This window comes from Aspergillus luchuensis, chromosome 3 (genome assembly GCF_016861625.1).
Source record: "Aspergillus luchuensis IFO 4308 DNA, chromosome 3, nearly complete sequence".
NCBI lineage: Eukaryota > Fungi > Ascomycota > Eurotiomycetes > Eurotiales > Aspergillaceae > Aspergillus > Aspergillus luchuensis.
This window is the reverse complement of record NC_054851.1, coordinates 3,462,755-3,489,923: the sequence shown is the minus strand read 5'-3', so window position 1 is coordinate 3,489,923 and position 27,169 is coordinate 3,462,755. Positions and strand designations below refer to the sequence as shown.

Below are 27,169 nucleotides of genomic sequence, written 5' to 3'. Positions count from 1 at the left end.
CAGCAGCATATGTCCCTGTCTCCCTTCCCCCCACCCCCCATCGTAGATTAATTCTGCCTCGGTTTCACCGCACCATCCTGCACAACATAATACACCACTGTCCCATCACCCCCCATCCTCCTATCCACCATAGCCAACAACAACCTCTTCCCACCCCACTCCTTCGTAGCCCTTGCCTTCCCCCGATACTCATAATACTCCCTCAACTTCTCCGCCTTCTCCCCTGCCCCTCCTCCTCCTTCCAGTACTTCTCCTTCCCCGCTACCCTCAGGTAACGAATCAAACACTCCCGCCAACTTGCGCAGCGTCCATGACTCGCCCTGAACCGTGGGGAGGACGAACATGCGCTCTAGCTCGACGTCGTCTTCGCGCAGCCCGCGCTCCAGCATGAAGAGTTGCTCGTCCGGGTGGATGTAGAGATGGTGCGGGGGAATGCCGGAGATGAGGTAGAGGGGTTGTTGCTGTTTGGAGTTGCTGGGGAGGTGGAGGTCGTGCACGCGCAGGGAGGTCCACAGGTGTTGGTGTTGGAGGTTGTGCAGGATTTGGAGGGTGTTTGCGGAGAGGGGGGTCGGTGGTGGTGTTGTGGTGGATGAGAGGAGGGTTGTGAGGGCGGAGGGGGGAAGGGGTGTTGTTGCTATCATTTCTGGTGTTGATGGAGTGGCTTGTTGTTCTTGGGATGGTGGTGGTATTGTGGTAGTCATGATGGCGGTGGTTGTGGTTGTAGATGGTAGAGTTGAGGCGGAATTGGAGGTGTAGCTACAATGGAGTCTATAATTTCTAATTGGGTTAATTAGTTTATGCGCTTGTGGTCATGATTGAAAGTGAATAAATGGATAGGACTTACCTGGCACTGGTAGATAGGTAGGAACTATAGTTCGCGATTGTAAGTTCTAGAATTAAATTAAGGGTCGAACAAGTGAGACCGAAGAATGAGACTCGGCGGGGCGGAAGGAAAGAAAAAAATAGGGCGATCGCGCCGAGATTCCGCGGCGGGTTTTGGAGACGCGCAGAAGAACACATGGCATCATCGGTTTCTTTGCTCAACTATAAAGTCAACTGTCTGCTCCATCGAGGCTTTGTTTGACTGTCTGTCTATTTTCACATACCTCCTCTATATTCGTCAGTGTTTGGCGATTCAATACTGATTATATTCTTGCCCTCGTCCTCTTTCTTATCTTATTGCAAATAACCTGGACGAAGTATAAGCGCTGCTTTTGTTCCTCGTCGATCATGGCGCGCCAGAAACAAGCTGCGCCTTTGCAACGCGCCACGTCCTCTGAACTGATGCATATGCCTCCGGATGATTTGCAGTCGCTGGATAAGAAGATGAATGGGAAATCTTCCGTCGCAAATGGAAGTGCTTCTGGAAAGCATGCGCCGCAGGAGAATGCGCCGGACACCCCCGGCTTGATGCAACTTGCGATCTGTGTTCTTGGAATCTACGCTTCTTTGTATGTCTCTCGTTCATGGTGTTGAGAGATTTGAGGTCAATAAAATGCTAACTGTGACTGTTTTAGTCTTTCCTGGGGTGTGCTTCAAGAAGCCATCACCACCGTATCCTATCCTACTCATCCTCCGACTGCTGAAGTCCCCGAACCACCGACAGAGCGCTTCACCTATTCGATTGTCCTGAACACGATTCAGTCGACCTTTGCCGCCATCACCGGCTTCCTGTACCTATTCTTTTCGACTCCGTCCGGCCAGAAGATCCCCTCTCCCTTCCCAACCAAGAAAATCGTCTTTCCCTTGCTCCTGGTCAGCATCTCCTCGTCTCTCGCATCGCCCTTCGGATATGCCAGTCTCGCGCACATCGACTACCTCACCTTCATCCTCGCCAAATCGTGCAAGCTTCTGCCTGTCATGTTCTTGCACCTGACCATCTTCCGCAAGAGATACCCTCTGTACAAGTACGGTGTCGTTCTCCTGGTCACCCTCGGAGTCGCTACATTCACCCTCCACCACCCCGGAACCAGCAAGAAGGTCGCCGCATCAGCCGCTAAGGGCCAGTCCGGCTCAAGCACATGGGGAATCTTTCTCCTTTCCATCAACCTGCTCCTGGACGGCCTCACGAACACCACCCAGGACCACGTCTTCAGCTCTCCGCAGCTGTACACGCGCTTCACGGGACCGCAAATGATGGTTGCTCAGAACGTGCTCTCAACCGTCCTGACGAGCAGCTACCTGTTGATCATGCCCCATCTGTCCTCGACTGGCATTTTGCACAACCTTCTGCCTTTCCCCATTCCCCCATCCACAGAAACTGAGCTGAACTCCGCCATTGGCTTCCTGTCCCGTCACCCGGAAGCCCTGAAGAACGTGCTCGGATTCGCCGCCTGCGGAGCCATCGGACAGTTGTTCATCTTCTACACGCTGTCGCGCTTCTCATCCTTACTCCTGGTTACGGTGACGGTCACGCGCAAGATGCTGACCATGCTCCTGAGTGTGTTCTGGTTCGGCCACTCCCTCTCCGCAGGTCAGTGGCTGGGCGTGGGTCTTGTCTTTGGCGGTATTGGCGCTGAAGCTATCGTCCAACGGCAGGAGAAGGCAGCCAAGGAGCGAGCGAAGGCTGCTAAGAAGCAGTAGGCGGTAATATATACTCGCCTTATGATAGATTTGTATTACTTTTCTGCATATGTACATATAGTTTCATTATTTCTAGACTTGGTCTGATCTCATAGATTGATTGATCAACTGGTTTTCTTCATACAATATTCATACCAATCCTAACCTAGCCCTAACATGACTTAATAAAAACAAACACTAGTAATATGATAGATTACTTCCTCCCCTCAACCATAATAATATGGTACCCAAACCCAGTCTTCACATCCACATACTTGGGGTTTCCCGTCGTACTCGGCTCCAGATCATACGCCGCCTTCTCAAACGTCGCATCCAGACTGCCCCGGGTCTTCCAGCCAAGGGAGCCGCCTGTACCAATTTCCCTTAGCATCAACATCACCAAGCCAATAGTCCACGCCGAGGGAGGAATGAACAACAAATAGAACAGAAGAAAAATTAGAGGAATACATACCCTGCCGAGCCTTATCCTCCGAGAATTCCCTCGCGACTTCGTCGAATTTGGCTCCGTTGCGCAACTTCTCTAGGGCTTCTTCCTTTTTGGAGAATTTCTCGCACTGCAGCTTTGTCAGTTATTGTATCTGGTCGCTAGATTATTGTTATATGCATAGCCATCATCTTCTCGTCTTCATTGACAGATAGACATAGGTAGATGGTAGGAGTATATCCCCATCACATAGAGAAACACACCCCACCGCCAAACCAAAGCAAGAAGACCACCTACAGCCATACAACACAACAAGAGAAATACAAAGAAGTGGAGAGAGACAGATGAGATACGTACAAGAATATGTCTCACGTTAATAGCATTCGCAGGCTTGAGGCCCTTTCCGCCGCCTTTGCTGTTGCTGTCTCCGCCATCCTTGCCCTTCTTGTCGCCGCCTTTGTTCTTGGGTGCCATGGTTTATTACTCCTTTAACTTGAAGTTGAGTATGTGAGGAAGATAACGAGGACGCGTAGTGAACGGGGAAGATGCAGTGGTGATGGTTAGACGAAAGATGATGTTTGCTGTTGCTGTTGCTGTTTGCATATGAAGCAAATGATTTTCCCCCGCCGAGGGGATGCTTTGTGGTGGGGTGGCGGCCTGAGGCAGATATACAACCAATGCTTTGCGGAGCGTAGTTACACGCTGAGTGGGTGATCTCACTAATACTACAATGTGTCTGGTAGGGAACTCGCAGCTGATTAGTTGAGTGTCTGGCTTCTGTTCAGCGTCTAGGAGGTATGAACACTTCTCTGTCTCTTTGGATGACTATAACGTGAACTTCCCTAGATATAAAACTAACTAGCCACCGCTGACTGCTCCGGTAGATCTAGACCGTAGATCTGAATGATGCACAGTAGTAACCCTCATGATCGAAACCACTACAGAGAAAGGCCTTCAAGGAAACGCTTATAAAGTCTTCCAAAGGTTCCTTCATTACAGGGCCCCTGGAGGCACCATTATTCTCTTTCTAGTCCTTAACTTCCCTTCCGTATTCAGCCCAGACAATTCACACGCATTTTAGCCCTTCTCGTATACCGTGGATACTCTTCTAGAACACAGCCAAACAAAACACCACCACCATCTCTCTCGCTTCATCCATAACCTAATGAAGATCTTCCCTGAAAGCAGCTTCTTCCAGGAGGGTCGGGCCCCTGCGCTTCCTTCACTAGCAGAAGTACGAGACCTCAACTTGAAGACAGGCAATGTTGCCGCCACAAACCTCAACTATCCTCCTTCTGTTATAATCCCATCATTGAGAGTAGTCATCAAATATGGTCTTAGTGTGAGCATTGTTGAGGCCCAAACACAGATCATGGTGCGCGAGGAATCCCAGGGCCGCATTCCTGTTCCCGAGATCTTCGGCTGGATCGAAGATAATGGACAGACCTTCATATATATGTCACTGATAGAAGGTGACACTTTAGCAGATCGATGGGGTGGTCTAAGCGATGACGAGAAACAAGCTATCTGCGAGGAACTTCATCAGTATGTCAAGCTGTTGCGGACTTTGGAACAAGATCCGCGAGACAAGTACATTGGTGAGTTGAATATAATATCTCTCATTACTAGTACTAGACTGAGATCCATGAAGCTGACCAATTATATCATTAGGCAACTTAGACAAGAATCCACTGACGGACATCTATGTTATAGACCGTCCGGAACTGGTTGGCCCGTTTCAAGGCGAAGATGCTGTTAACCAACTCCAGGATGCTTGCGGGATCGAAATCGATGATGATATAGTATCGTCAATTGTGTTCACACATAATGACCTGATTTCGCCTAATATCATGATAACCCTGGATCCAAATCCCAAAGTGGCTGCCCTTGTTGATTGAGCACAGTCTGGGTGGTATCCTGCATACTGGGAGTATTGCAAGTGCCGGAAGGTACAAATGAATGCGGAGTGGTTCTGCAATGAGTTTCAAGAAGAATGGAGGAATATGTACCTCCCATTGATACTGGACCCTGTGGACGATGAGACGATTTATTATCCTTGGGTTTACTTTGTGATGACTAAAGGGATGTAAATAGTCAGGTTTATAGTAGAATATGATAATATGGGTTCATAGTAGAATAAGGATACATATTTTGTATCCATTCTAGTGAGAGCACCGATAGCTTTGTTCCTCTAGTACTGGCCATATTCCTCCTGATATAGTCTGAGCTTCGGTGATATTTAATGGCTTGCTGTAAGCTTGCAGACGAGCATATCGCGGCTTGGATCTTGCTAATTATTGGAGCCCTAAATTAGAATATAGTACTAGATAGGTAATTATTAGTAATGGACGTCCACCACACTGAATTAGATTACCAGAGACAGCTTGAGAAAATTGATAGTAGCGGCACACATCACCATTCATGGAACCATCCGATTTGCTATTTCACTCGAGTGCCATGTATATGAAGCTCGATTCGGAAGTAACTTCAGTCCCGGAGTATAGTTAACGGCTAAGCTTTTTTGTCGAGTCATGAGCTGTCAGCAGATGTCAGGTGAGGAGCAAGTGAGAGCAAGTGACTTCTATTCTTATCACCCACACGCCCAGTTACACTGTAACTTGGGCATCAATTCATTGTGATGGAGTAAACGCTACGCGCTTACGTACCACATCACGGCCAAAGTGGGCAGCCATTGCGTCTCATCGTGACGACATGCCATTCATCGGCATCATCACCTACTTCTTATTCCCAGATCAGCCATTCATCCCCAGTTATTCATCCCGTCTGGGTTCCCGGTCTACGCTCAACGCCCGGTAAGTTTCACTACGATCCCCCCTTCTTTCTTCGTGACCCCCCGCTGTCTGATCGCCGGCTTACCGTGTAACCAACTCAACGGACTTGTTCTGATAGATTAAACCTCTCCTACTAGTCGTCATCCGACCCCTCATCGAACAACAGGGATAGTCTATTTGCTCTGTGCTCCCCGGGATCGACTCCAGCAAATGAGAGCCGATCTTGAGTCTGCCCGCATCAAATCACTGCCGGACGATGGCTTCTACATAGCGAATTTCATCTCGGAGGATGAAGAGGAGTTTCTCCTCCGAAAGGTGAGTGAGTCACCGTGGCTTTACTGTGTAGTGGCCTAAGTTCATTCAGGCCCTGTGGGGAGGTTGGGCGCTCATTGGAACCCCGGCTATAGATAACGACTGCGCCGCTACCCCGCTGGACTCATCTAGCTCACCGGCGTCTTCAATCCTGGCCCTCGGCCCTGACTAAATCGAACGCGCTCATTTCCTCCCCGTTGCCTTCTTGGCTCGTCTCACCCATCATCACCCCTCGCTTCGACTCCTTGGGCCTTTTCGCCGACGCCCCGCATCGCGCCCCGAATCATGTTCTGGTAAATGAATACCGCCCGGGACAGGGCATAATGCCGCATGAAGACGGTGCTGCCTACTACCCGCTCGTAGCCACTGTGAGCCTGGGAGCTCCTATCGTGCTAGATCTGTACGAGAAAAGTGAGGACGGCGATGGGAACGGACATGGCCGGCGTCCGGTGTATAGGATTCTGCAGGAGAGACGCAGCCTGCTCGTTACCACGAAGAGTATCTATACCGACTTTCTGCATGGAATTGCAGAAACCTCCAGGGATGAAGGGCTGGGCGCAGAATCCATCTGCAACTGGGATCTGTTGAGGGAGCCAGACAGGTATGAGTGCGGCTGCCTGGAGAGGGAGACTAGGATAAGCTTGACTTATCGAGACGTGCTCAAAGTTGCAAGTCTCGGGAATACGATGAGGTTCCTGGGCAGTCGGTGACGCGAGGCATCCGGGACTCATGTCTCGGGGCAATTTCCCCGCTGGTCTCATGCTACATAATTAGTAAACCAAAGGGATCATGTTCCATCTCTCCCGCACAGATTCCACGCCGAATTTTCGCATATACCACTGCCTGGTGTTCGCAGCGGTGACGCCCAAGTTGATAACGACAAATACGAGAGCGGACAACAGCGACTTGTTTACGACCTCACCCTTGGGCGCGCCCAGCAGAGCCAGCGAGAGATATATCACACACTCTGCTGTATAATGCGGACAGATAATCCCGCGGAAAATGGGATGAGTGGGTAGGGTATACTTCTTCAGAGAGAAGAGATAATGGTGGCAGTCGTGCTGGACGCCCGATGCAATCAAGAAAAGAGGGATGCAGACAAAGGTGCGGAGAGACGGAGCTATCGTAACCTTGACGTCGTCGAGAATCACTTTATGAGACAGCAGGGCTCCTAGATGCGATCAGTGGGGTTCCGTACACTAGCCTGTCAGTCGGAGTGGTACCTGCTCCTTCAATCCATAAGGCAACGGATACTGCTAGGTAAAATGCAAGGCCTACGAGCCAGTGAACAAACCACATTCTCGAGGCCGAAGGCTTGGCGAAGGCGCTGCACTCATATAGCCGCCTTGCACCCTGGATGAGCATGAGCGCCCAGCACAAGAAGACTTGCTGTATCGACATGGACTGTTGCATATGTTCCGGACTGATTCTCGTCGCAAAGGCCTGGAACACAGCACCCTGACACAAAAGCTGCGCAGCCCAGAAGACCGAAGCCAGAACGGAGGCAATGTAGAATTGTGTGAAGTAGCTGTGAGGGACTGTCAAGGCGGCAGCATAGTCAAGAGCGCGGGCTGCCGGAGAGTCCGAGGACGCCGGGGGTGAGGACTGCGAGGACTGCGAGTCGGCCGTCGAGGTTGTACGAGCGCCATAAGGAATGAAGCGTGAGTGAAGCGAATGTGGCAAGATGCTGACGGAGAGGATCTAGGTAGGATATTCTGGGTTTAGTTTTGATGCAGAGTCATTTCGCAACGTCGCCTGCCTCGAATTTGGAATGGCAACATATCGGTGCATACCGTGCAGGATGCCAAAAGAAAAAAGGCTCGAAGGGCGTCGATGGCGTCAATGTGCGTGGAGGAAAGAGCTGTATCCACCAGGTTGAAGGGAAGCTCCATTGCGACCGGAGTCCGCCGCCAATGCGGAGTAGGACTTTTGCAGCGGAGGGGGGAGGGGTGAGGGGAGAGAACAGCTAATGGCCACACCAAGGTCCGCCGGCTCCTATAATTGGTGACAAGAGTCTAGACAACAGGAGAGAAGCTGGAGAGGATGCGAGAGAAAGGCAAAGCGAGCGAGCTGCGCCCCGGGCCGGATGGTATCATGGCACCGGGGCGAGGCAGAGGAGGCTCTGGTAAAGTGGTAATATTACGGTTACAAAGGGTAGAGGCTGTCATGATGATGCGACACGTTCAAAAAGCTCGAGATGTGGAGAACAAAAACCACCGAAACCACTCCACAGCCAAGGGGATGAGCGAGATGAGCAGTCATAAATCATAAACAGGCTCTCCCCGTCCGAGTAGGAATCGGCGTGTGTTTGATCCACCAGGGTCTCGTGAGAAGGAAGCAGCTTGCGAGCTAGACCCGAGACTAGAGCGGCCTCTTCATCCTCCTGCAATAAACAGACCTCCCAAATGACCGGGTCATCGGAGGTCCGGAGGGAGGAGAGGACTTGGAGGGAGGAGCTTCAATTCTCCTCCTCCGTCCGGTGTGTGTGTGTGTATGTGTATGCGTGTGTACTACCCCAGCATACTCGGTATTTAAAATAGGGATTGATTTGGATCAATCCAACATTCCGGATCACCGGACAACTTGACTCTTTCACTCCTTCACCACAACATGACCCCCCTTTTTGTCCCAAAGGACTCGGACGATCCATGGACGGGGGTTGAGGTAGTAGAAAGTCACCCATGCAACGCCAACCAAAAAGGCCGCCCACCATCATTAATTACCACCACCACAAGCTATACTACTAAACTAACATAACAGCAACAGCAACAACAGCAGCAGCAGCAGCAGCAAAGAGGAAGGGGGGGCAAAGCGGGGCGATAAGCTGCAAGCAACCTTTGCGATGACTGGTCTCAGCCGAGGATGGGAGGAGATCTGCTTTGCCCAGTGGGTCGCGCTCTTTTTTTTGCAGAACCCTTCTAGGCTGAAAACAGCAAGAACCGGGTCGCTCGGCCATCAATAATTGGTCAAACCAGGGGACGAGCTGATGCCTAGCCTGATAGCCTACGCAGCTTCCAAGGGAAATGACCCAATGGCGACGAGAATTGGGAGGGGACTGCCCATCTGCCAATCTGCCACTAAACTGGCACTGACTGCCATTTGACTGGCTCCCCCGTCCCGTCACTTTCCTTTTCCTTCGATTCTGTGGTCCCCCCTCCTCCCTCCGTCTCCTCCGTTCCAGAGCCCGAGTTTCAGACGCAAGAGTGAGTGACCGACCAAAAAAAGTAAAAATAAAAAGGAAAAAAAAAAAAAAAAGTGGGCGCTATGCAGTCAGCTCCGGCGAAGGAGAGGAAAACCGAGAGAGAAAGAAGAAAAAGAAATGAATAGGGAAAATCAGTTAGATGTTTTTTCCGCCACATCGTTCCTCGACAGAGTCACTGGTCTTGACCGCCCATCCCCGCCCGCTTTTGGGCCTTCTCGCAGGATACTAACTAACTAAAAACTGTGTACTAATCATTTGAGTTTCTGGATCTGGGTCGCGCGAGTCGACGCATTCGACCCTCAGGCAGAACCGGCCAGCAAGGCCAACAAGGCCAGCAGGCAAAGAGCAGGCTTTCCTCCGGTCGGTCGGGTCGCTTCAATCACGGCTGCAGCTGGACTTGTCCGTCGGAGGTGGGATTGGATGGATAGTGACTGGCGTTGCCCCCCCCGCTGTACGTAAGGATCAAGGAAGGTAAGTCAGTCTGGTCAGCAGTAGCTGAATTGGTCTCCATCCATTCCATCTTTCCAAGGTGTCATAGTTGCAACTAGTACCTGGTTATAGGGTAGATACATCCCGTCTACGTCCGTATTCAGCCTGCGGAAACGGCAGTGTGGTAATAATCAACACTGACCTACCCTCTTCTGCTCCCTGACTGCCCATCATTTGCCGTTTCATGGGGTTCGAATAAACGTAAGTACTTTACTTGGCGGGTCACGAATTGTCACATCCCCAGCTATCTATTTATCGAATTGATTCAATTTAATCCACACTTTCCACAGGCCACAGTAGCAGCAAGAAGCAGCAGCAGCAGCAGCAGCAACAGCAACAGCAGCCCACCCCTCAATTTCACGAAATGAATTTCAATACCCTGAATTTCTGTACCGTACTTGGTCAGACTGGGGGACTATCTATGACTAACCAACTAGCGAAAGGCATTTGCTCCGCCGGTGGCCAAATGGCAAGGCCCCCGGTGGTAAGTTTCCCGGGGCGAATACTAACTATGACCACTATGACCACGACGACTCGAACGATGAACTAACGATCGATTGATTTCTTCTGCTTGCTGCTGCTTTGGCTGTTGCTGCTGCTTTGGCTGTTGCTGCTGCTGGCTGCGGCGGCGGCGGATGACTCCTAGCAATCATCATTCATCCCTCGGGGTCGTCGTTTCCACCCCAATGCGTGATTAGTCCAGTAACTACGGGAGCACTACTATTATTACTGTTATCATCATTATTATGATTATTTGGTCTTGACTGTTGTTTATTGTTGTTGTCTAACTGTCGCTGCTACTGCTGCTGCTGTTGTTGTCATTTACAATCATATTAATTTTCTTATTCGTATTCTTATTTCTCCAGTTTCTCTTTCTTTTTAGTCACAATTATTTCCATAACAACTTCTGATCATTTTGAATCCCTATTTTCCTTTTACCCTTTTTTGTTGCTAGTCCGCCCTCCGGATCCTCCAGAAATCTTCACTAACCATCCACTAAGACCCAACTAACTTCACGGACGGCGAACTACTCCTACCGCCCTGGTCCTGCTACCAACTTCCACTACGGGACCGCCATTACCTGGTAATTTCGCCCATCCCAGTGCCCGTCGGCCGTTTCAACTTCTCCCATCTTCTTTCATCTTTTCTTTCTTCCACTATTTCTGTCCTCTCGACTTACTTCTTCTTTCCCCCTTCCAACTTTTCCCATCCAAACCATCCGCTTAGTTTCTTAACTCTTATTTTCTTCCCCTCTTCTTCCTCCCCTCCCTCCCCCTCCTTCTCCTTCATCTTGTCCGATTAATTACTATTTCGACTCCTCTTACACCTCCCGACCGAATTCCCTACTACTTGCTATCCTGTCGCTACCCTCTCTCTTGATCTCACCACCAACCTCGACACCTTTTTCTGGCCCCTCTCGCCACTCTCCAATCGAACCGGCTGTTCACCCTTTTCGCTCTCGCTCTCTACCACCCCAACCTTTCTTTTCGTCCGGTGAAAGGAAATAAGCTGTCACTTCTTATTTACGTTCAGCGTGGTCGAGCACCAGCTTCCGCGCGCAACTGCTGGTGTATCTGACCACGGGTCTTCAAGTCCGCCACGGCCCCCGAAAATGACGAGCAGAACCCCCAGAAATCGAGTGCTACCGCTATGAGTGATGTTGAGGCTGTCTCCTCCCTGCCAGCTTCCCTGGATGCCGGACAAAGCGCTTTTGCTGTCAAGGTGAACCACCAGTCTACCTTGGGTCATCCACCTTCCAAGAGGACCACTCCCCCGGTTGCTCAGGAAGTGGATGCTCCCGCTAAAGAGGTAGATCCTGCTGTCGGGGACGGCGATGGGCCACCGAGCCCCAAGGCTGACTCGGAGGCAGAAACCATAATTCAATCGGGCCGCGAATCTCTGTCGCCTGAGAAGAGACGGAAGTTCATCAAACATGAACCGAAACGACGTGATGATGCAAATGACCATGCTGATGCCGCAGAGAGCGATCTTCCTAATGATTTGCAAGTGAGAAAGCGGAAATCGGCGGACGATGATGATGATGTGCCCAGTGAACGCGACCGTCCGGTGCGCCCCTCCAGCCCTCAGCGGAGGGCCGGCTCGCCACCCGCCCCCATAGTTAAGATTGAGAAGACCGAGGAACCCCAGACGGTACCCAGTCGAGTCGAATCGTCCCATCCGATCACATCCGCCCCCAGAACGTCAAGGAAGCGCAGCTTCAGCGAGAGTGTCGACGGGGAGGCGGATGCTCGTCGAAATGCACGTCAACATCACTCGGCAGCCCCCCGCGACCGGGAGCGACGAGATTTGAATGGGATTTCTCTCCCTCGCCCAGCACCGAACGATCGATCTGTCTCACCAGTTCGTTCTCATAAGCGGACAGCATCCGGCCCTCAGCTCAGCAGCGATCTGCAACGAAAGAGGAAGGCACCCACCCCGCTCATCTCTGGGGTGCCCAGGCAGAGTTCCGAAGACAGACAGTCCGTCTCCTCATCTACCAGCGGGTCTCCCTTACCCAGTGCCTATGTACGGAAGGTTGCGTCTGTGGATGGTGCTTCGGCGTCTCCCGCACGGCCTATGGGGCACAAGAAACAGCGAGATCAAAATGGCCGGACGCGACTTGCACGTGCCTGTGCCGCCCAGGAGTTGGAGGTAGCCATGGCTCGACATGCCGAACGACCGGAGGATCTCAATGTTGCTGATAATGCGGGAAATACACCACTACAGATTGCTGCCCTGGAAGGTTGTGCGTCCATTGTCAAGTTCTTGCTAGAGGCTGGCTGTGAGGTCGAGACCAGGAACATTGACAGGGACACGCCGCTGATAGATGCCGTTGAGAACGGGCATCTTGATGTTGTCAAGCTCTTGCTTCAGGCCGGTGCAAATCCCCGCGCAGTCAATGCTGAAGGCGACGAGCCCAGTGATCTGATTCCTTCAGACTCGGAGGACTACGACGAGATCCGGCGCGTGATCGAGGAAGCAAAGGCGAACCCACGCCCGAGTCGTCGCTCAGAAGAGCAAACAGGATCTGGGAATAGGGAAACGTCCTCCCGTCGGGTTGCGATCAATAGTCCACGTGAATCGCCACCGGTCAGTGGACAACGAAGTCCGCCTTACGCTGGTATCACGAGCAAAAGGAAGAGTGTCAGGAGCGAGGCTACTCGGAATGATCTACTGTGGACCAAGGCTACGCCAGAGAATCTACAAGCATTCGCTGCCAAGGGCGATATCGCTGGAGTTGCCAACATTCTTAATGTCGGGCAAAGGGCGGATCCTGAGTCTATGATCGCCGCAGCCAAAGGTGGTCACGATGAAGTGTTGTCCCTTCTACTTGGCATGGGCGATGCAGATCCGGATCCAGATCCTGTACCGGGCGGCTCTCAAAAGCCGGGATACAACACCCCTATGTTGGCAGCGATTGGCCGAGGCAACCTTCCCGTGATCAAACTGCTCCTTGCTCAACCAAGTTTCAATCCGACTCGCCGTCTCCACAAGGACCGTACCTACTTCGAATTGTCTCGGGAGCGTAGGGCTGATAATTGGGAGGAAGAATACGATCTTCTGCGTGATGCATACGACGACTATATCCGGACAAAGAAGCAGCGCAAAGCCGAATTCTCATCTCCGCGACGAGTGCGTGAAAGGGAGAAGGAAGGCAAGCGAACCGGCCGCAGAGAATCACCGTCCCCGGGAGGTCGGCCTAGGAAAGCAATGGCGAGCCCTGGCCGTCGAGATTCGTCTAAAGATGCACTTTCGAAGGAGCGCCGGAGAGAGGCTATGGCTCATGGAAAGGAAAAATCCAGTGCACCTCGTCCGAAGGTTGCCCAGGTTGGAGCAGGCGACCAGGACGCGTCGCGTTCGGAACCGGCTCGATTCAAGGGATCTTCTGCAAGGGAAGGCGAATCTAGTCGTGGCGATGAAGCGCCCAAGAGGAGACGCTTAATTGCTGGACGACCCCCAGACCGTGATAGGAGAGTCCCTAGTTTACCTCCGTCCGAGTCCATCTCAGGGAGAGACGAGAATACCAAGACGCGCCCTGATCCTTCTGAATCCGCTACTTCCAGACCTGGACCGCCGCATTTGAAACGCGGACGTAGCAGTGTTAGTCCCGATCGACCGCGATCCCGTGATACCGATGCAGAACGGCACCCGCGTGATACCCAGAAGAAGAAACGACGTGTGCTGTCGGAGGACGGCACACCTAACATTACCAATGGAGGTGTGAAGAAGAGCCATCCAACCTCGGAAGATCTCAAGACTCCTGCTCGTTATAAGGATGACACCCAGGCCATAGAGCCTAAACGGGAACGATCGAGAGAACCTGACGTTCCGTCTAGGACAGCAGAGAAGAACCCCGTGAAGGAGGAGCAGGAGAAGGTTGAGACTCAAGGCTTAGAAGATATTCCCATGGAGGACTCAACAAGCACCGCGGAGGCTGAAGCTAAAGCTAAAGCCGAAGCTAAAGCTAAGGCTGAAGTCAAGGCTAAGGCGGAGGCCAAAGCCAAGGCTGAAGCCGAAGCTCAAGCCCAAGCCCAAGCCCAAGCCGAAGCCGAAGCCGAAGCGCGTCGGCAAAAAGAAGCCGAAAAAGCTGCTGCAGAGCGACAGGCAGAAGAAGAACGTTTAGCGGCTGAAGCGGAGAAGGCTCGAGTAGAAGAGGAAGAGCGGGTAGCGCGCGAGGCTCGTATTGCCCAGGAGAAGGCTGCAGAGGAAGAGCGCAAGCGGATCGAGGCGGAGCAACGGCGGATTAAGCAAGCCGAGGACGAGCGCCAGAGGCGCCTCGAACAAGAAAGGCAGCGCCTTGCTAAACTGCGCAGGGAGCAGGAAGAGCAGGAACAACGCCGGCGAGACGCCCTCCCCAGTCGGCTCAGAGCTGCAGCAAATCTCGTGGGCTCGAATGATCCACTGGCGAAGAGTCATGCATGGCTCAAGAAATTCATGCCAGTGGTGACTGCTGAAACGAAGCAGCTTGATCCATCCTGCGGGCCGACGGTGGCCGAGGAAAAATGGGTTCCGAATTACCTCGTCGCACCATTGCTGGCGACGAACGATCTTCAGTTATCTCAATATGCCACATGGGAGAAGCGCAATGCGACACCTACGCAACGCATGAACTTGTGGCGTGTCACACGAAGGATGCTGGTTCAAGCGGAAGAGACGGAGTTTCTTAGCTCGTCCTTCGAACAGATCATGCAAAAAGACTGCGAAGCACGACTTAAATACTTCGATATGGAACATGTATTCTGGGTTAAGGTATGTTGATCCTGACGAACCAATTGCTTGAGCACGCGCTGACGTATCTAGCTGTCTGATTTCATGGATCTCGTTCCCCACATACCGCACCTTCATGGGTTGGACATACAGTTTCTGAAGATGCACATTGATCAGGAACCCAAGCCGCAGCCCGTGCTTGAGCTGCCGCAGGCTAATGGACATATATCTGGGACGCCTATCGAGGAGGCGCCCGGGCTTTTGGGAGGAAATGGGTTGACTAACGGCTATGGACACAGCCGGCCTAGTACATACGTCTAATTGTTTGTGCTTCAGCGTTCTTTTAGCTTGACGCTAGCCTGTACAGGTGAAATTCTTGATGTATGACTATGATACCTGATGTGAGACGTTGGATAATCAGTCTTGGAGTTCGTAGCGATAGTCGTAGCGATGTTCTCTGCATATGAGTAGTATATGAGTAATCGCAGGATCGCAAAGTATACATACAGATCACGTGACATACCAACAACCTTAACCTTATCGCAACTCACGTGACCATGACTAATGCGTAGGGCACACATTTAGCGAGAAAGTAGCCCAAAATTGCGCGCACCACAGGCCGAGCACCACCACCTACTAGTCTATACAAGAACAAACTACCTCGACTCTTTGAGGATAATCCGACATCTCGTCATACAACACAATCATCAAAATGGTGCGCCCCCCCCCTTCTCTGCTACCAGCTACCTTCCCAACAACACACCACCACGATCAATGAATCAATGCAACTAACCAATGTCTTGATATATGTTTATAGTCGGACGGAGAAGAGACCCAATCCAACCCCGTTGTCGCCGCCGATGAGGTCGAGGTTTCGGCCGACGCTGGCGCCGGTGGCCAGATGTCCGTCCTGGATGCCCTGAAGGGAGTTCTCCGTATCTCTCTCATCCACGACGGACTTGCCCGTGGTCTGCGCGAGGCCGCTAAGGCCCTGGACCGTCGTCAGGCTCACATGTGTGTCCTGAACGAGGGCTGCGAGGAGGAGGCCTACAAGAAGCTTGTTGTGGCTCTCTGCTCCGAGCACAAGATCCCCCTTATCAAGGTCCCTGATGGAAAGATGCTCGGCGAGTGGGTTGGTCTTTGTATGTATACCCCTTTTCATTATCATTTTGGACTTCTCCCGGGGTGTGTGTGGATGGATTGCTAACGTGGGTGGTTGTGTTCAGGCCAGCTTGACCGTGAGGGTAACGCCCGCAAGGTCGTCAACTGCTCTTGCGTCGTCGTTAAGGACTGGGGTGAGGAGTCTCAGGAGCGCTCTGTCCTCCTTAACTACTTCCAGACTGAGCAGTAAATTGCTCGCTTCGATACGAAAGTCTGAGGAGTGGTAGTAAGGGTTTCCACACTTTTTTTTTTTACCCCCTTGAGTGGTGTGCTTCGGTCGGTGGTGTAGGGTCCGCGGGGCGGTTATAGGTGTGGGATGTCCTTATATGTGTGTGGTGGTGGTGATGGATAAACTTGGGGGAACCACGGGGTTTGTGAATTTGGTTTTACGGGCTACGGATTCTCTGGAGTGGGTTTGTTCGTCGCTGCTGCTGCCGCGTCTCATTACTTATACTCTTCCATCCTGTTGTTGTATCTAGCTACGATGTGGGTGTCTCACTATGTGATAGCGTGGATCAGACAATCGACGGATCATGGTACTCTACTTTTTGTTCTTTCCGGGTGTAGATGCAACAATGTGTAGATTGGTGTAAGGTAATTGGGTAATATTTGCACAATTTGACATGAATGCTGATACTGGTATAAGAACACCCGGCTATGCAAACATTGTCCCGTCCAACGCCATAATATAAGCAGGGCCCCAAGATTAGCACTTTACATATGACATATGTGACAGACAGCTGTACCGTGCTGTTTTTAAAAAGGTTAGCGGAACCCGTACGAGGGACGCACCATTTTCTTCGACTCTGGTTTCAGTGACAGCTGTTGGTATGGCGAGCTGCCCGGGTCGTAATATAACCCTTCGATATGTCCAGTCTGCCGGTTTAGTGAGATATAGTAGAATCCCGAGATCGTCAGCCCTTGTCGGGAGTCGGTGGGCGTGATGAAACAGCGTTCTGTAGAGCCTTATTAGTATGGCCTTACAGCCTCTGTCAATCGAACTCACCCTTCCATCTCATCAGTATCCACTGCTTGGATAACTGCTCAGTTATCCACTTCCGGCTCACGAGTTTCCGCGTCATTTCTTCATCGCTCAGATTCTTGAATGGCTGCAACTCCCGCCAATATGTACTGTCAATCTCCGCATCTGCTTTGAAGTTCTTTGTTTCGAGCGTATGCTTGTTAAAATCAATTATCTCTCCCTCCAGATATGTGACGATATGTGCATCATGCGCCGGGGTCGTTTTGTCCGGTATGTTGTATGCCTCCATGGTACCCGACAGCGTCATATCTTCCGGGTTGATGCTATGTATGGTGACCTTGACTGGCCAGTTCTCGTCCTTACCACCTCCGAGGTGGTAAATATTATTGGCCAGGTAACGTCGTCCTGTTGTGGTATATACACTAATGCGACTGTTGTCACTCCCATTGACAATCATTGGGTCCTGGGATGCCGATGGGCTGAGCCCTCGTTGTGCGAAAAGCGAGCTCGCACTGCTGGCAGCCCGCTGCGACCCTGAAAAGACCATACCCGGACGAAGCCATGAACTTTCCGGCGGCGGCGCTATCGAACTGATATCGAGGATAAAGTCATCCTCGTTCCCGTTGAGGAAATCAGTATGTACAAAACCCCCTGCGGCCGCTGAAGTGAGACTTTCCTCAAATGAGGTTGAATACCGCAGGCGATCCAGATATAGAATGGTCTCCTTTAACCGTGGGTTCGGAGGGTTGTCCATGTGTAACTGTCGATGAGCGCTTATCCGAGCGCGTAGGTCGTTGTGCGTCAGATAGCGTTGCGACTCGCCCCGGGCGCTGGGAAGGAAGCGATATGCTCGTGAGGCTGATGGAGGGCCTGGTCGCTCTCGACTCTCATCCGAATCCTGGGAAGCCCGTTCCCGCTCTAATAAATAGTCGTGAAGCGCCCGCGCGCGTGTCCGCGAACCCCGCTGTTGGCGTCGCACCGACTGTAAGAAAGCCTCTGTTGTCGAAAGAGCCGGGTCGCTTTGGCGATTGGAACTGCCGTCAGACGGTTCGTCTGGCAGTGTTGGGGGACTTCGACCAGCGGCATCCCGGCGCGCGTGGCGACGAGCAGCCGCGTAGCGATCGGAGAATCGGCCGAACCATGAGATGGTGTTACTGTCGTGAAGCGGCTCGTAGCCTACATCATCGTCATCGTCATCGGAGGCCGGAGCCCAGCCGTATACTGAGCGGGAATTCGACATTTGACCTTCGTAGTTGGGGAGATTGGTCAAGTTGGGGTTGCCGGAGGCGTCGCGTTGACGGCGCACGATGGGGATGCGGCGGTTGATTTCGATGCGCAAGTGGGACGGATCATCCAGCTCCATGGGCTCTAGATCGAAATCAGACGCGATTTGCTGTCGACGTCGGCGCTGGCGACTGAGAGAAGAAGTCGAGTCTGGTGGGGAGCGCACACGAGATCGGAGAAAGCTCACGTTATCATCATGAGCGTCATCGGACACGGCTGCGGGGAGCGAGGGAACAGGCAAGGAGAGCGCGGTCAAAGGCCGAAACGAAGAAGCGGAAGACGACTGAGGGGGGGGATCCTGTGATAAAAAGGAGAGAAGGTTAGAGTGGAAACTCATCATGTCGATGGCATCAACCGAGAAGGCAAGGCACGTCACAACATCGGCTTGGTACCTCAATCCCACGGTCTGCGCAGAGTCAAAGTGGCGACCGTCCCGAGGTACGGGGATACGCAGGAACAATCGACATGGATGGAGGGCCAGAGCGAGTAGTGACAACTTACCGATGGCGAGTTGACGGGGGGCATGATCTGAGTGAAAGCAACAGGTGTAGATCGAGTGGCGGCGGAGAGGCAGTCCGCCAGGGAGGAAGATGGATGATGGGAGATCGCATCCACCAGGAGGCGGTTCAAGGAGAAAGGAAAATCCCCAACAAGTAGTAGCTCAAATCGAGGAGCCGGAGCGATTGAAACATAAATTCCCGACCGTTGGAAGGGTGCAAAAAGACGAGCGGCGATGCCGAAGCAACAGAATGTGAGGAAGAAGATGAGGTTTTTGACTTGCAGGAAGTTCGATTCCAAAGCAAATCCAAAAGCCGCCGAGTCACTGGATTGCCTAATCGGGCACCCCTCGCCGACTTCTCGTTTGAACTTGCTTCCTTTAGTTTCTCTTACAATCTTTTCCGGGTGACTTTATGCCTTCCTTGTACCTGCTGAATTTCTCTCCATCGCTGCATATTTGTCTTTGACATCTTAAACATTCCTCATACACAACGGGGCTCACCTCCCTCCATCCTCCGACGCTGGGTTCTGTGCCTGGACAGAACCCCGGATGTGCCCCATAGTTATACTCCACTCTAGACCATTTAGATATCTACGTACAACAATCATCACGCTACGCACTTTATTTCCAACCAAAGGGGAAGTCCTGCACAGCCGTCCCATCCATCTTAGCGAAACATGCAAGGGATTCTCATCGAACTCCACTCTTGAATACCTCACGCACCCCGGAATTATGTGAACTAATGCAGGATGACAGCGTCCGTCTATAAGCCGAGTCCACTATGGCTTTAACGGTGCGTTTCATGCCAAAGCCAATCTCCTCTCATTCCTGGGCATCCTGCATGGTCTGGTCTTGGTCGATCGGATGCCGTGTCGCCAAGTTCCACCATTGCGAGAACCCATCTATTCATCCTCTCCGTGATGGAGCCATGTCGGTAATTCGGCCTGGTAGACGGAGCAACTCCGATTGCTCTTCACCATCATAAATATCACTTGTTGTCTCATTGCGTCGTCTATATTGTGTATCTGCCAGCCCACCAGGAGATCGACTCATTCTCAATCAGCAAATATAGTCACTCGCCAGCATGGTCAAGATCAAGTCCATCGAGTACTTCCGCGTCCCTCCCCGTTGGCTCTTCGTCAAGATCGTCGATGAAGATGGCCAATGCGGTTGGGGTGAAAGTACTCTAGAAGGCCATACCGAGGCCGTCGAAGGCACATTGAATGCTCTCTGCAAGCGGTTCCAAGGTTACGAAGCCGAGTACATATCCACCCTCCCTGCTGGGCAAGGCATCCAACTAATCTCGAGTGACCAGTGACATCGAACACATATGGCAAATGGCCTGGCGTCTGGGTTTCTACCGCGGAGGCCCGGTCTTCATGTCCGCCATTTCAGGAATTGACATCGCACTCTGGGATCTGAAGGGCCGTCGCCTTGGCGTCCCCATCTACCAGCTCCTCGGAGGCAAAGTCCGGAACAAACTGTCCGTCTACGCATGGATCGGAGGAGATCGGCCCTCCGATGTCGAAGCAGCCGGGAAAGCTCGTCTCGCGCAAGGCTTCAAAGCCATCAAGATGAATGCTACCGAGGACATCAACTGGCTCGATTCCCCTCGTGCGTTGGACTCCTCCGTCGAACGGCTGAAAACCGTCAAAGCACTCGGCTTAGACGCAGCCCTCGACTTCCACGGCCGCCTCCACAAACCAATGGCCAAACAGCTCGCCAAAGCCCTGGAACCGCACCGCCCTCTTTTCCTGGAGGAGCCGCTCCTCTCTGAACATCCCGAAGCTATCAAGCAGCTATCGGATCAAGTGTCTTGCCCCATCGCCCTCGGTGAACGCCTCTACAGCCGCTGGGACGTGAAACGCTTCCTAGAAGACGCGAGTGTGGACATCCTCCAGCCCGATATCGCTCACTGCGGAGGCATCTCCGAGCTACGACGCATAGCTTCCATGGCTGAAACGTATGATGTTGCAATTGCCCCACATTGTCCTCTGGGATCCATCGCTTTGGCGGCGTGTATGCAGGTGGACTTGGCGACTCCCAACTTTGTCATTCAGGAAATGAGTCTGGGGATGCACTATAATACGGAAGCGGGCGAATATGATATTACTAGCTACGTCAAGGATCCTAGCGTATTCTCCGTCAAGGATGGATATGTGGATGCTCTGACGGCGCCGGGATTGGGAATTGACGTGAATGAGGAGCTGGTCAGGCAGTTGGCGGTAAATTCTGAACCCTGGGCACCTAAGGAATTCTTTGGACCTGATGGGGGCATCCGCGAGTGGTAGCCCTTTTAAAAGTTGTTTAGTGTATCTGACATAGCGTGAATAGATAGTGTTGACCTATACGAAAGCATGATGAAACGGGCTATGCAGTATTTCTTTTATCTAATAAATCTATGTACTATTCATTTGAGAAGCAATTCTCAATGTTCTAATATCAAATATCGCCTCCAAAGGGAGAAAAGTCCTGCATAACACATGCCGCAGAAACAACATTAGGCCTTCCTTGCCGCATTGCACTTATCCGCCCGCTTGATGCAGTCATTGATCATATGCCAGAACGCATCCAGATCCACACCACGGGGAATGCAAACCGCGTTAGGGTTCGCCTCAACCACAGACCGACCCAGCGAGCCCACCAGCGCAATGTCAGTTCCATGGAGTCCGTCTGTGATGACATTGACGGAGAAGCGCTCTCCGCCGCGGTCGTCGAACTTCAGAACCTGGTCGGGGTGGCTCTTCGCGTAGGCAGGGTTCAAGTTTGACAGGATGACCGCCACAGCAAGGGGGTCATGCAGGGGAGGACCAGTGGAAAGACCGAAGACGGTTTCGTAAGTATTGGCGAAGAAGATCAGGAGCTCGTATAGCATCTGACGCAGGGTAGTGGGCTCGACGGAGGCATCGTCCACGCCGTGGCGGACGAGGTTCCGGACGCTCTGGTCGGCAAGGACTTGGTGGGTGAGGTCGAGAGTAATCAGGGTGGTCTTGGATGCAACGACTGGGTCGCTGAAAATGGCTTGGGAGGCTTCGGGGTCACACTGGTTTTATATGGTGTTAGTAATGGTAGATACAGCAGGTCGGTCTCTTAAGAGAGGGTGGTTTTGGGAGGTAGTGGTATAGGGGACATACGTAGATGTTGAACTCAGCAAGGGGCGTTACGTTGCCAATTCTGTTTTCTTGTCCCTCGAGTCTGCTCATGGGAGCGTCGGTGAATCCTTCACCAACACCTCCACCCATGATGGTCAGACCGGCAATGTGCTCCGCAACCTCGGGGAAAGTCGCGAACAATAGGGCAACATTGGTCAATGTGCCGGTTGCAACAACCCATGGTGTACCCTTGGGGTGCGCCATGAGGGCATCCCGCATGGCTAGAATGGGGTTCTTGTCTGTGATCGGGGCCGTCGAGGCCTTGGGCAGGAGGTCGGTACCGTCCAGACCAGAGTCACCTATATTTCTCAAAGGTTATTCTCACGGGCTTCTGCTTTAGTGGAAGCACATTCATGCGCAATGCTTACCGTGGATATTGGGCGCATGGAGAGCGGGTCTGCAGAAGGGCTTCTTGCTTCCGGGGTACACGGGGATCTCTGGCCGGCCGATGGCCTCCAAGACCCGAGTGGCATTGATAGTGGTATTCTCCAAGGAGGCATTGCCGTGAATGGTGGTAATACCGAGAAGCTTCAGCGAGGGATGGTGTGCAGCAAGGAGAATGGCGAAAGCATCCTATATATGGGCCAAAACTCCTGAGTGGTTAACCTTGTATACTTGATTTTCTCTGACTCATAGATTATACTCACATCGTGGCCTGAGTGCTTGTTAGCGTAGCTACACTTGGATGGAAAAGAAGTACCTACCTGGATCACAGTCCAGCCACAAGGGGATCGGCGTGTCCACTGAGGAAGCCATTGTATAGCGCTACCAAAAGATATAAAGAAAAAAAAAAAGGAGAAAGAGGGGACGCCGAGATGACAGCGAAAAGCGATTGCGGGGATTGCAGACAGATAAGAAAACCCCGTGCCGATAAGCCTTATCGGCGGGCACGGGTCCAGATCAGCCCTAAGCCCTACCTTCCCGATACGGCAGGGACAGAGCGTCATCCCTCCAAGTCCGTCGCAGTTGCCGCGGCTTGCTGCTCTTGCTTCCCCTGCCTGATGGCATTCTCACCGGGAGCGCCTTTCTCTCCGACTGCTTGATTTCTTATATCTGCTCTGTACATACTAGGTATCATAACGGTCTACTCCTTTTGCTCCCGTGCTGCCTGCTTTCCTGCGATGAGATGACCAGCGACCCTCTCCGCCCGGGCCTCCATCCGCTGTCGCATCTCAAAGCTGGCCCAACGACCTCCAGCTCGAAGTCGACGGCTGTGCCTTCGTCTCCAACTCTGCAGTCTTTTGCCCAAACTCCGACGCGCCCGCAGCCAGTCAAACATGCCAGTCGAGAGGATTCAGTTAATGCGACGAGCGACAAGGCGACGATTGCTCTAATTCGACGCGTCCTATGTCCTCAAGCTGGTAACCATGGGGGTGCCACTACTCCTCAGCCTCCGGAAGATCTGCTGCCTCCACTTACGAGCTCGAATGAGGTAGATCGTCAGCTTTATGCGCTGATTGCCATCATCGTCAAGGAGTTTGTGTACACTTGGTACTCAAAGATCACATCGGATCAGGTGCTCGTGAACGAACTCCTGCAGGTCATTGCACACTGCACCCGCGCTCTTGAGCAGAGGTTGCGCGAGGCCGATGTTGCGCAGCTGTTTCTTGATGAGATTCCTGCTCTCGTTGAGAGGCACATTACATGTAAGACCTTGCGTCTTGTCCGACGTCTAAGGAGAGGTACATGAGCTGACCGCGGCCTTGGTTGTCTATAGCATATAGACTAGCGAAGCAACAATCAGAACAGTCTTCGATATCTCCTCCGCTCCGCGAGCTTTATCATGCTCTGAATCCGCATCCAGGCCTCTCACCGATTCCCGACCCATCAGACGCTCAAGCTGTTGCACAGCAAAGAGAAAATGAATCAATCTATCGGCAACTATTGGTTCACGGCATGTTAGCGGTGCTACTTCCCACGGAAGACCTGGAAAATGCTTCTCTGCGGACTCTGCTCGGCGACATCCTGGCAGATCTTGTGCTGGGCAACGCAGTGGCCGGGAAAATCAGCGAAGGATGGTTCTTGTGGGACAGTATCACGAAGGTGGTGGACAGAGTAGGGCGCAATGAACAGGATGAGGATGCAGCGACTGCAACGATGCGTCAGCGATCCAGACTTCACAAGTACGGTCTTCTCTCTCAAGAAGCGTTCACGGAAGGTCATTCATCGTCTCAAGTCCAAGTGCCAGTTCCCGACTGGATCTGGCAAGCGCTACAATATGTCTACATGATCTACGTGACTTTACGTTTCATTGTGATCGGCCTGTTTCGCGTTGCATCCGCTCCTCCGGTTACTGCGTCCCTGACACCATGCCCTCCAACCAGCAACGCGGACGGACCCCCCTCGTGCGCAACCTCCAAGAAGCGCCCGGTGCTGGACTACCGATTGTATGGCATGGTCTCGCAAGTGATGGATGTGCCGCAGCGGATGCCTTGGCTGTGTGGAATGCTCGCACTGATCCAGTATCTGATCCTGGCCGGTCCAGGTAAATTGGGTGATACGGATAGTGTTCTTGATAGGTGAGTCGCACATCCCGATTTGAAATTTTCTAAACCCTACCCCCCTCCATCATCACTCGCAAGCAATCTCCTACAGGCCACGGATGGCCGTTGGATTCAGATGGGTGTTTCGAAGCGCGAGACGGCGCGACCCTAAGGGGCATGTGGTCTCCCAACTGTGGAGAAGCGGTGCGGTTGGATCTCCGAACCATGATCTACGCAGGCGGCGGCGACCGGTGTGTTTGCGAGAGTGATGGTCAAGAGGATGATGGTGCGCAGTGGTCGAGAAGCAAGCCATTGGAGTAAAGACGGCGGGCCAGCAGGAGTATGCAGGTGGGATGCGCATTGCGCGCATGCTGCAACGATCACTTGATCGCCTGGTGGATGGCAGCCCCCGCCCGCCCTCGTCTTCTCGACTCTCATTCGCCCAGCCCCTGGCCGTCTCGTCATTACCAACTGTGACCGGCGCGTACTGTTTTCTTACCAGACGGGTACCGTCCGTTACATGACACCGGACTCTCGTCTGGCTTGCCAGTTCTGCAGACATCAAATTTCCAGTTGATTAAACTGCTAGCTAGCATGTTGGACGGGCGGGCTGGCTGGCTGGCTGGCTGTGCCCCCTCTTCCTCTTACCCCCCCGGGGGAAGAAAAGAGGAGCTTTGACATCCTCTGGTCATGCCATCCGGGACTGGGGTGCCTTCGGACATACCGAACTGCTACTTACTTTCTAAATTGCTCTTCCGTTGGACCTGGTTTGGTCTGCAAGTCTGCTGCCGTCTGTCAATGGGTCTGTCAATTTGGGCCGTGGGCTGGCCCGGCCCTTCCGTCCCGTCCAGCTCCAGCTCTCTTTTTTTGTGCCGTGCACAACCTGGTCGGAGGGGCAGTCAAACAATGATCGCGGCATCGATCGCACAAAGATTCAGAGGGTGGGAACCATTGAAAAAAGCAATTTTCGCACTACCGGCTAGTCGACCACCTCCTTCGAAGTTAAATCGAGCGAAGACCGCCTATCCCTGCCCCTGGAAATGGGCGTAGTCGAGGTCCTGGCCCACGGACCGACGCTAATGGGCCTTCAAAATGAATCATGACGATCAGGCACCTATTGGTTGAGCGAAACGGTTTTATGACTTGGGGAATTGCATGGATAGGGCGGAATCTCGTCCTGTTCTCCATTTTCAAGCCAATCAATCACCTAGTTCGCCCCCATTTTTTCTTTCTGAGATGGAATCCCGGCCATGACTCGCCGGGGCCCTATGGTGCGTTCAGACACGCTTCCGGAGGGCGCCCAGGTTGGGTTTCCCCCGAACAACGCCTGAATCGTCATCTTTCTCTGCTCCGTTGCTGGACGGATGAACGAATCCGAGGCGCTTATGCTCTCAGTCCACGACCTTGTCGTCATCTTCACCACTGGCAGCATCTCCATTCGCACCAATGGCTGGCCCAAGCTCCTGTACTGCCCCCCTAGCCAAGCAGATCCCTCTTCTAGTGCTACTGGACTTGCTCACTTTATCGGAGTGTGGCCGTCATTACTATCCTGATGGGGCAAACCGCTTCTCCACAGTCTGAGATTCTGTCAAGTGTCAACTGTTACCTCGGGGCTATCGCGGACCTCCCCGTGTGATTCGACTGTTGACTCCTTCTGTTTCCCCTTCGGGATGAATGCCTTACCTTGAACCTAATTATCGTTTTTCAGTTCATTTTCAATGTTCAGAAAATTATTATTTTTCTTTTTTCTTACGTTTTTCTTTTCTCCACTAGGTTCCTTCACGAGACCATCCGCGATCACGTCCTTACCCCCGCCCTTTTTCCAAACCTGCTTCTTGCGACTAGGGCCGCGCTCTTTCCTTTGAACGCCCGGCCAGCTTCCACAGCGGCAGATGGTCGCGCCGCGGCTTCGGCGCCGCAGCTGTCCGTGCAGCCTCCAGCATCTCCTATAGTGAAAGGGTCTGTTAACGACGCCGCTGGCGCAAGTGACGCTTGCAGTAGCGTTTCCTCGTCTGGTGTCTCCGCGACAGCGCCCTTATCGCCGGATCCGCGGCCTTCCACGCCCGACGTTGCTTCTATCAAGCGACGCTGTGCGGCCAGCATTCTCTCCCGGCTTCCTCGCCCAATCGCACGTCGTTTCTTCGGTGTCCCGTCTTTTTCTATCGAGCATAACCCGTCGTCCCGACGCCCAGGGCGACTGAATAGCTCCGACGAGCCTGAATCGCCCTGGCTCGACTCTCCCCAGGCGTCATCCACGGTCTCACCCGCAGATTGCGGCCACGAGGAGTCACTCCTACTCGCTGCCGTTGAGGAGGTTCTCGACCTCTTTGCCGATGATTATTGCAACAAGCATTTAATATATTCCATCATAGAAGCCATTCTCACAACGCTCCTTCCGGAGTTGTCTGAGCGCAGCATCGCCGAGCTAATGGAGGACAGGGGGGTACCCCTGGCATCTAACTTGACTCCGCCTACCCATGCGGGCTCATAGACGGCGTACAGTGTACGCGGAGCGCTACATCGAGATATTCCCTTCCCCTAGGATAGTAATGTTAATGATACCAATATCGCATAATAACCCTTCTTTCAGGGTTCAGT

The 27,169-nt window shown here is 52.6% G+C and overlaps 14 protein-coding genes across 14 annotated transcripts; 9 read left to right on the top strand and 5 right to left on the bottom strand.

The window, feature by feature from the left end:
- Window positions 1–47: 47 nt before the first annotated feature.
- AKAW2_31173S (uncharacterized protein) lies at window positions 48–701 on the bottom strand (the record flags this gene model as incomplete). The annotated part of the gene is made up of 1 exon (XM_041687769.1): window positions 48–701. The coding sequence occupies one exon, from the start codon at window positions 699–701 to the stop codon at window positions 48–50; it is 654 nt and encodes a 217-aa protein (XP_041541620.1).
- A 529-nt stretch (window positions 702–1,230) lies between these two features.
- On the top strand, window positions 1,231–2,583 carry HUT1 (UDP-galactose transporter HUT1; the record flags this gene model as incomplete). The annotated part of the gene is made up of 2 exons (XM_041687766.1): window positions 1,231–1,451; window positions 1,518–2,583. 2 exons carry the CDS (start codon window positions 1,231–1,233, stop codon window positions 2,581–2,583), a joined length of 1,287 nt encoding a protein of 428 aa, XP_041541619.1.
- A 193-nt stretch (window positions 2,584–2,776) lies between these two features.
- Window positions 2,777–3,481, bottom strand: PIN4 (peptidylprolyl isomerase; the record flags this gene model as incomplete). Its single annotated transcript, XM_041687765.1, has 3 exons — window positions 2,777–2,931; window positions 3,035–3,137; window positions 3,365–3,481. 3 exons carry the CDS (start codon window positions 3,479–3,481, stop codon window positions 2,777–2,779), a joined length of 375 nt encoding a protein of 124 aa, XP_041541618.1.
- A 691-nt stretch (window positions 3,482–4,172) lies between these two features.
- On the top strand, window positions 4,173–4,905 carry AKAW2_31170A (uncharacterized protein; the record flags this gene model as incomplete). The annotated part of the gene is made up of 2 exons (XM_041687764.1): window positions 4,173–4,605; window positions 4,679–4,905. The coding sequence occupies 2 exons, from the start codon at window positions 4,173–4,175 to the stop codon at window positions 4,903–4,905; spliced, it is 660 nt and encodes a 219-aa protein (XP_041541617.1).
- Window positions 4,906–6,009: 1,104 nt separating this feature from the next.
- Window positions 6,010–6,283, top strand: AKAW2_31169A (uncharacterized protein; the record flags this gene model as incomplete). The annotated part of the gene is made up of 2 exons (XM_041687763.1): window positions 6,010–6,114; window positions 6,164–6,283. The coding sequence occupies 2 exons, from the start codon at window positions 6,010–6,012 to the stop codon at window positions 6,281–6,283; spliced, it is 225 nt and encodes a 74-aa protein (XP_041541616.1).
- A 151-nt stretch (window positions 6,284–6,434) lies between these two features.
- AKAW2_31168A (uncharacterized protein) lies at window positions 6,435–6,821 on the top strand (the record flags this gene model as incomplete). The annotated part of the gene is made up of 1 exon (XM_041687762.1): window positions 6,435–6,821. One exon carries the CDS (start codon window positions 6,435–6,437, stop codon window positions 6,819–6,821), a length of 387 nt encoding a protein of 128 aa, XP_041541615.1.
- A 60-nt stretch (window positions 6,822–6,881) lies between these two features.
- On the bottom strand, window positions 6,882–8,003 carry AKAW2_31167S (putative 3-oxo-5-alpha-steroid 4-dehydrogenase; the record flags this gene model as incomplete). The annotated part of the gene is made up of 3 exons (XM_041687761.1): window positions 6,882–7,282; window positions 7,335–7,812; window positions 7,905–8,003. The coding sequence occupies 3 exons, from the start codon at window positions 8,001–8,003 to the stop codon at window positions 6,882–6,884; spliced, it is 978 nt and encodes a 325-aa protein (XP_041541614.1).
- Window positions 8,004–11,452: 3,449 nt separating this feature from the next.
- On the top strand, window positions 11,453–15,331 carry HOS4 (putative histone deacetylase complex subunit (Hos4); the record flags this gene model as incomplete). The annotated part of the gene is made up of 2 exons (XM_041687760.1): window positions 11,453–15,052; window positions 15,104–15,331. 2 exons carry the CDS (start codon window positions 11,453–11,455, stop codon window positions 15,329–15,331), a joined length of 3,828 nt encoding a protein of 1,275 aa, XP_041541613.1.
- Window positions 15,332–15,722: 391 nt separating this feature from the next.
- On the top strand, window positions 15,723–16,361 carry RPS12 (40S ribosomal protein eS12; the record flags this gene model as incomplete). Its single annotated transcript, XM_041687759.1, has 3 exons — window positions 15,723–15,725; window positions 15,828–16,152; window positions 16,237–16,361. The coding sequence occupies 3 exons, from the start codon at window positions 15,723–15,725 to the stop codon at window positions 16,359–16,361; spliced, it is 453 nt and encodes a 150-aa protein (XP_041541612.1).
- Window positions 16,362–16,936: 575 nt separating this feature from the next.
- Window positions 16,937–19,390, bottom strand: AKAW2_31164S (GID4/VID24 family protein; the record flags this gene model as incomplete). The annotated part of the gene is made up of 4 exons (XM_041687758.1): window positions 16,937–17,127; window positions 17,178–18,735; window positions 18,939–19,304; window positions 19,364–19,390. 4 exons carry the CDS (start codon window positions 19,388–19,390, stop codon window positions 16,937–16,939), a joined length of 2,142 nt encoding a protein of 713 aa, XP_041541611.1.
- A 630-nt stretch (window positions 19,391–20,020) lies between these two features.
- AKAW2_31163A (uncharacterized protein) lies at window positions 20,021–21,227 on the top strand (the record flags this gene model as incomplete). The annotated part of the gene is made up of 2 exons (XM_041687757.1): window positions 20,021–20,196; window positions 20,252–21,227. The coding sequence occupies 2 exons, from the start codon at window positions 20,021–20,023 to the stop codon at window positions 21,225–21,227; spliced, it is 1,152 nt and encodes a 383-aa protein (XP_041541610.1).
- A 209-nt stretch (window positions 21,228–21,436) lies between these two features.
- Window positions 21,437–22,307, bottom strand: URH1 (uridine-cytidine N-ribohydrolase; the record flags this gene model as incomplete). Its single annotated transcript, XM_041687755.1, has 2 exons — window positions 21,437–21,979; window positions 22,071–22,307. The coding sequence occupies 2 exons, from the start codon at window positions 22,305–22,307 to the stop codon at window positions 21,437–21,439; spliced, it is 780 nt and encodes a 259-aa protein (XP_041541609.1).
- A 141-nt stretch (window positions 22,308–22,448) lies between these two features.
- AKAW2_31161A (uncharacterized protein) lies at window positions 22,449–22,685 on the top strand (the record flags this gene model as incomplete). The annotated part of the gene is made up of 1 exon (XM_041687754.1): window positions 22,449–22,685. The coding sequence occupies one exon, from the start codon at window positions 22,449–22,451 to the stop codon at window positions 22,683–22,685; it is 237 nt and encodes a 78-aa protein (XP_041541608.1).
- A 529-nt stretch (window positions 22,686–23,214) lies between these two features.
- On the top strand, window positions 23,215–27,062 carry AKAW2_31160A (PXA domain-containing protein; the record flags this gene model as incomplete). The annotated part of the gene is made up of 3 exons (XM_041687753.1): window positions 23,215–23,734; window positions 23,806–24,607; window positions 26,345–27,062. The coding sequence occupies 3 exons, from the start codon at window positions 23,215–23,217 to the stop codon at window positions 27,060–27,062; spliced, it is 2,040 nt and encodes a 679-aa protein (XP_041541607.1).
- Window positions 27,063–27,169: the final 107 nt, after the last annotated feature.